Source organism: Dinoponera quadriceps, unplaced genomic scaffold, assembly GCF_001313825.1.
Source record: "Dinoponera quadriceps isolate SergipeBrazil2010 unplaced genomic scaffold, ASM131382v1 scaffold3579, whole genome shotgun sequence".
Lineage (NCBI taxonomy): Eukaryota > Metazoa > Arthropoda > Insecta > Hymenoptera > Formicidae > Dinoponera > Dinoponera quadriceps.
Genome location: NW_014557637.1, coordinates 678147 through 685306, shown reverse-complemented (window position 1 = coordinate 685306; position 7160 = coordinate 678147). Strand labels below are relative to the sequence as shown.

General features: G+C 46.5%; 2 protein-coding genes across 5 annotated transcripts in view; both read right to left on the bottom strand.

The window, feature by feature from the left end:
- LOC106749328 (juvenile hormone epoxide hydrolase 2-like) overlaps window positions 1-1028 on the bottom strand; it is a 4251-nt gene extending 3223 nt beyond the window's left edge. Inside the window, exons 1-2 of the mRNA XM_014628673.1 lie at window positions 608-1028; window positions 119-311 (exon numbers count right to left, since the gene is read on the bottom strand). Coding sequence (XP_014484159.1) covers window positions 119-311; window positions 608-784 — 370 coding nt within the window. The 5' untranslated portion in view covers window positions 785-1028. The remainder of the gene's footprint in view (window positions 1-118; window positions 312-607) is intronic.
- A 4124-nt stretch (window positions 1029-5152) lies between these two features.
- The window catches only part of LOC106749341 (thyrotroph embryonic factor), a 99694-nt gene continuing 97686 nt past the window's right edge, over window positions 5153-7160 (bottom strand). For all 4 annotated transcript variants that reach the window (XM_014628713.1, XM_014628710.1, XM_014628712.1 and 1 more), the window contains 3 exons: window positions 6543-6646; window positions 6167-6304; window positions 5153-5722 (listed from right to left, as the gene is read on the bottom strand). In XM_014628713.1, the coding sequence (XP_014484199.1) occupies window positions 5636-5722; window positions 6167-6304; window positions 6543-6646 (329 nt within the window). In that variant the 3' untranslated portion in view covers window positions 5153-5635. The remainder of the gene's footprint in view (window positions 5723-6166; window positions 6305-6542; window positions 6647-7160) is intronic.

Below are 7160 nucleotides of genomic sequence, written 5' to 3'. Positions count from 1 at the left end.
ATATATATATATATATATATATATATATATATATGATGAAATTCATATATAAATTCGAGCGTTTTAAATATTCGCCATGAACTCGTTCGCATTGTTCGGACGGGCGATTCTTCCTCACCTTGGATGTTAGTTGTGAACTGCGGATATTGATTGATGTAATCCTCGCGTTTCCGGAAGTCATACTTGTTCGCCCAATAGTTCAAAAGCTTGCGCAGAACGTCTGTGTTCGTGCCGTAAGTCCAAGCGGTGTCTTTCAACGGCGGTGTTAGGTTTCTAGTATGCTTCAGCCGATATTTTAAATCGTCCACCATCTGAAAATACTTTCTGTTAATACGTTGAATGTCACGGCAATCACCGGTGACCGGGACTGATATGATTGTTGCGCGTAAAATATAATTAATTGCATCTATGGGCTGTGCCGCTGATAATACTGTCAATGAAACGCGATAAGAGATACATGTACTGTGGATTGTATTTATTTACCGTAGCTTTAATTACGTAATCAACAGTTAGACGTTTGGGCGATCGACGGAAACACGGCATTCTACGCGTTAATAGTCGAGATATTATTTGAATATTTTCCGTAAAATCGTCAATTAATCGATACCTCTTGAGAGAAGTTAACGCGGTACGACTTGACCCTGTTATCGACGAGTTTTTCGGTACCGGGTGTCCACCATGTTTCCGTTACTTGCGGGACAGATTTGTTCCTGTTAGAGCAACAATATCTCAAAAGAACAAACAACGCCAGACCGACAATAAGAGAAATGAGAAAATAGCTCATTTCGCCAGAGGGATCTGCACTCGACACCTTAATGTAAAGGGAATTTCTTTGAGTTAACCGGTTTTAAACTTCAGCTGGTTTCTTTTGATATTCGTTTGTTTCACGGATGATGATGCCTCTGATCTTTTCTTTCGTTTACAATAGTCCGAAGAAAGTATCAAGTTCAACTGCGTAAAAGTATTGCACAGGACTGTTATATAATCCGCTTATCTCTCCGCGATATTCTGGTAAATGTTTAAAAAAACATGATTCAGCGCAAATGCCAAGTAATATACGTAACACGTAGATATATGTCGCTCTATCTAGCTGATATTGAATAGCTCGGGACTTTGTACCCAATGTCTGACTATAACATTGGGCTGCTCCGAAAGTTTTCTCAGTTTCTTGTATGTTTCTTCACAGATGATTTTCCACTAGTCTTTGGTGGCGTATATCACAGAAATTTGTGATGAAATAACTGAGAAAACAATCAAATATCATCACGTGATAAAACGGATCGTATATATCATAGAATGGCGGGTTTGACGATCGCAGCGCTTGTGACTCGTGTATACAACGTTCATACTCTCGCAGCACGTGGGAACGTCGGTAAACTACCAGCCACTTTGATGATTGCAACTATATCATCGGTTGGTCTCTGGTCACGTCACGTGACGTGATTGATGGGGGAACGTAGGCAAACTCGAAGCTCGTTCCAGCCGCCTCTTTCCGTCCCGATGAGCGCATTGAATGGAAACTGATAAACACTCAACGGTTGTGCGGGACGGAGAGATAAATCAGCGAAAATGCTGGACGCGCGCACGGATACGCGCGTTTCGAATCGAGTGATATCTCGTGTTCGCTTCATCTCTCGACATCTAATCTCGCGATCTAGATTCGAGTGACTGAATCCGTAGGCCGCACGCTCGGCGAATCGGCAGATACACAGCAGGGAACAGGATTCAATTAAAACAATAACAAATACATATATTTCTCGAAATGTGATACAATAGGTTTTCTTGTGTTGGTGGTCATATCTAAGTTTTCTCGAGTTTTCCAGTTTTTCGTTTAAGTGGATCGGACGATTATTCATTCGAAGACGCGGCGGTGTCCTCTATCTCGTTTTTCTTACCATTCTATTTTGGAGCAAAGCCGGCGGCCGCGTCTGTCTCGCGCGCTGCTCTCTAAAGTTCTCTACTATTTTATTTATTACTATCGTCGGATTGCGGTGTATGTCGATCATGCTAACGCGTTTCTTATAGGCCAATAACTTGTGCCGAGATCCACATCATACGCGCACACTCGGCATCGTTAACGACGTCCTGAGAACGGGAGCGGGTGCTAATTTCGAATTCGCGCCCGGGATGCTGCGGGTAACGAGAACTTAATCGCGCGTCGCGACTTTAAGCGGCGGCCAAGTGTCGTCGCTGCGTCGGGAGAGGAAAGGTAATTTTGCGTTTTCCTTCGTATCGCCCTTAACGATGACTAGCGTGCCGTGACAAGCAGAACACATACGCGCGAGCTCGATATTGACTCGCGCTAATCTTCGAGTAGAGATATTGCGGATATAACTGAAGAGCGTCCCTGCGGTCTACGTTAATGCCTCGAAGAATGACGTGTGAGAAACCTCGTATACAATCAAACCGCGAAATTTCGTTCAACGCTAACGGCTTGCGGTCCTCCCGTTCGCATTTTTTACCTTTAATCACGCTCTCTATTCTTCCGTTGGAATCACGGGTAATGCGACGGCTACTTCATCGGGTAACGACAAGTTCGTACGAGACGTGACACTCTCTCACGGGGAAAGTAAAATTTCGTGCCGCTACGTTCGCCGAAATTATAACGCAAAATCTAGAGACGGGCGAAGCCACTCGCTAAATCTGACGGCGCGGGGGACTGTTGTGAACTGTTGTAAATTCGTCGCGCGGGCATTCCTTCGTCGAAAAACGTGCAAGGCAATCGTGAAGAACTGTCGTCGGACGATTTCGCGTGCGACGTCTGTTTTGGCAAATCGAACAGCGATAAGGCATCGGACGATCGAATTATTGCGCGCCCGCACGTGAACACCACGATCGTGCGTATAGACGGGTGCGCATCCGTGGACGTCCGCTCCGATAAAAAATCACGTATATACAATGTTATATACGTGTGTAGCGAACGTGGGGAAAGTAATGACAGCAACACGGTAAGGCGATGGATATATAAAACGCTCGAAATCTTTTCGAAAATGTCGCGAGAATAAAACGGGTAGGTAGCATCGTGCCGTTTTCGCACGCGCGATCGGCGAAATCGTCCTGGCGATGCTGATTTATTTCTTTTCTCCTTTTCCTTCCGGGGCGAGCTCGAAATTGGAAATTTCCTCTCGTCTGCATCTTCGTCTCTCGCTTGATCCTCTGTATGTGTGTATGCGTGTCTGTGATTCTTTTATTTTTTTTTCCTCTGTCACCCTCTTCGTCGATAAAACGATGTATGTACAAAACGCTGTCGCGTTTCGCGTTAACGCAACATCGACGTGCCGCGCTTCGGCCGAAAGGAAAACCAGACTATGTAAAAATTACGTATCGCCGGTACATGCGTATACGGACGAACGTCGAAACGAGAAACTCCCTGTCCCGGCGCGCGTATGCAACCAACCCCCCTCGAGATCGAGATGCGGCGATTGGGCTCGCAAGTCCCGCTCGTCCTTCCGGTATGGCCCGTTCACGCTTTCTCTCACGGTAATGTTCCGGGCGTACGGATTATATCTCTCTTCGCGGTCACATCTCGATTATTGTCACTAAATTTTGCTACGAGCGGGGATCTCCCTCGATCTCGCGTTCATCTGTACAATATAGATTCTCGTTATCTCGTAAAAAGCTATTTTCATAAAAAGCACATTTCCTTCGTCGGCTCCACTTTTGCTCTTTCGATCGCCATCACCATCGCCGGTACTCTCGCGGCGATGGAAAATAAACATCTAAAAACTTAAAAAGAGAAGGAACGGGCGGGGAAGAGGGCCTGGATGGATGGATAAGGGCGAGGAGAAGGGATGAGGGAGGAGGGGGAGAGGGCCAGTGCACGCGAGCCTGTGCGGCTAGCTTACGTTTAAGCACGATCGTAATCCTCGTGTCGCGTGTAACGTGTAATATCACGCCGACGCTACGATTCAACGTGGACGATGCACGCGCCCATCTGCAACCCACCGGTGGCTGCGCGCATTCGCTCGCCGAACACGGTGCATCCGGTCTCGTTCGTCCCGTGACGACCACGCGTAACAATCGAGAGACGAGAGCCGCCGTTCGCTCGTGCCTCAGGATGACTCGATGCGTATCTTAAAGTATATTTTACAAACAAGAGAGGGCATCCTGCACAATATTCACTCGCTACGCGCAGCTTACGGGTCTCGACGGGCCCGCCCATCGTTCGTCCCCGAGCCGCCGACCTCGGGCCAGCGGGCGATATTACGAAAGAAGAGGATAGAGTCGCGTCGCGACGCCTTCCGCGCACTCCAGGTGCACCCCTCGCGTGGCCGGATTGATTCGCTACATGCTAGAAAAGAGATAGAGATGGATAGATAGATTGATAGGTGGATGGATAGATAGATAGATAATAGGCAGGTAAATAGGTAGATAGATAGATGAAGTAGAGAGAGTGAGGAAGAGAGTGAGAGAGAGAGAGGGGGAGAGAGAGAGAGAGAGAGAAGGAGAAAGGAAACGATGAGAACGAAACACGTATATCATCTATCTTACGATTAAAACAACTAGAATCACTTGTGTACCATCACCACGTGGGATACGCTACAATAATTAACGCATTCTCGGAGAACTAGGATATTAACCCGTACGCGGAAAAGCGTCGTTCTCCCAACCTCCGCTCACCTCCGCCGCTCCATGTCGACTTAGCGATAGTTCTTTTTTTTCTTTTCCGTACGTGTGGCAGTGCTCAGCGCGTCGTCGAGATTCGCCGTCTCCTCGCCGAGTATGGAAGAAAAGGAGAGAGAGAGAGAGAGAGAGAGAGAGAGAGAGAATACCGTCGCGAATCTCGCGATCGTCCGAAATATCTCTTCGGAATATCACGAATGCAAATCCGCGGAAAGCTCGACTGGACGCGCAAAATCGACGTGCCTCGACGAGCGCTGAACACGCGCGCGCGTTCGTACACGCGTGACGAACGTATCTCTTTGCTCAGCGCAGATACTCGTGTATGCTGTCTTGTATATGTGTGTTTGTGTATGTGTGCGTGTATGTTGTCTATGTTTATATATATATATATATATATATATGTGCCTTTTTCCTCTGTTTCGTACATATATATATATATATATATATACATATACGAATATATATATTCGTGCGTATATATATTCATATATAACACGCGCGCGCATACGCGCGTATATAGGTCTCTCTATGTGTGTATATAATCTAACTATACATATAACTATTTACAAGTGGAGGAGTTTTCTAGAGCGGGACCAGGAGCGAGGACTCAAGAAGATTTTTATTCGAGATAGAGAGAGAGAGAGAGGGAAAGAAAGAGAGAGGGAGAAAAAGGGAGAGAGAGAGAGAGAGAGAGAGAAGGGTTAGGGGGGGGGTATGTGTGCGTGTGTGTATGTATGTGTGGTGTTTGTCTCTGAGAGTGAGATAGATAGGTATGGAGAGAGAAGGAATCCCTAGAGATTTCTGAGGAAGTCGGCTTTAGGGCGGCGGCAGTCGGGTCGGGAGTGGCTGGTATTTCGTCGACATGCTCTCCTTCCTCTTCGCTTCCTCCGTAGAGGCGAAGCGACTATGCGCTGCGACTATAAGCGAGGGGGTGGCCGGTGTGATGCGCCCTCGTGTCCGCGTCTCTCTCTCTGTGTGTCGCTCGAGCAGGTAGATGGCCAACAGTGGGGTGTTAGACGTCCGTGTACTTGCTCAGTTTGTCGCGCAGCAGCATGTTCTCGTTTTTTAATCGCTCTAGCTCCTGCCGCAGACCCATGTTCTGCAAATGAAGCGACGAGTGAGGATCGTTTCGAAGGAAATAACAGAATTTCTGCTTGTACGAACCAAATTTGGTTAATGAGAACTAGAAATTTCGCTTCGATCAACTTGTAGATCCGATTAAACTCATTTTTCATTGCGGGATATCTCTTATTTCGACTAACATCCGGAACCGAGAAGTTAGTGAAAATGCGTCCCAGACAACATAAACTTCCAGAAAACAACGTATAGGCGTCTGAATGACATCGAAAAAAGTAGAACGCCCTTTGGACATATTTAAGACATCTTTTGCGAGTTCCAACCTCTTCGGGATATTATTTTCTTTTATAATATTACCGAGTCATCGGTCTCGTGTTTTCAAACGTTTGCGCTTACCGAGCCGAGATGACTGCATTAGATGCAACCGGCTTACCGGTTTCGAATTGCCAATCGTGGGAAAACTCACCTCTTTCTCGAGGAAGCCGGCCCTGAGTGCTATCTGGTTCTCCTTCATGCGACGCGCGTCTCGCGATCGTTTCGCTGCCATGTTGTTCTTCCTACGACGCGCCCAGTATTTGTCATCCTTCAAGTCATCCGGAACGAACTGCGGCCGCAAACGGAAGGGAGAGAGAGGGAGGAGGGCAGAAAGAAAGAAAGACAGAGAGTGAGAGAAAAAGAAAGGACATAAGAACATTAGAACGTCCATATCTAATCGCATCGCGAGAAATAGCACGTTCCGCGCGAATTTCATTTGCCTCGGCGTTCGGCCGATTGGAAATTGAAAGCGCGGGACGCGAACAATGCGTGACAAAATAAAACGGCGATAATGAAAGGGGCCTTACCTGCTTCCGTGATTTCTTGATCATAGGTTGAGGTTTGAGCTCCTCGTCGGAGAAGGCCCGGGTACGTGGATCGAAGTCTCGCCCCGATGAGGCCATCGAGAGCGCTACAAGAGACAAGCCATATTGTATTCGTGACGAGTCCTCGGAATCTGTTGCGCGGAAGGGGAACAATCGACAATGTCGACGTTAGTCTAGTCTGCTGTGATATTCTCGACAAGCCCGACGTTATCGCGATACGGATTCTGAGACAGAGTGTTTTTTTTCTTCTTTTCTCTTCTCTTCGCCATTCTCTTTGCAGCATTCACCGATCGGAGAAATTAACAGATAACGTATGTATATATATATATATATATCTCAGACCATGTAACTAAATTAGATAATAGAGGAGAAGGCGGTATTGTGGCTCCCCAATTTACATTTTGTACGATAACTTTGTCGATCAATATTTTAAATTGAAAGCTCAACGATTACATTCGTCGAAGTGTTGCTCAATCGATTCTAGACTCAACGTTTATGAATTACTTAAGACGTAATTTAATTTATAAAAAAATGTAGCGGTATCAAGTAATGGGTCGAAGAGGAGCAGAAGTGATAATGTGGTCCCCCACTAAAATAGAA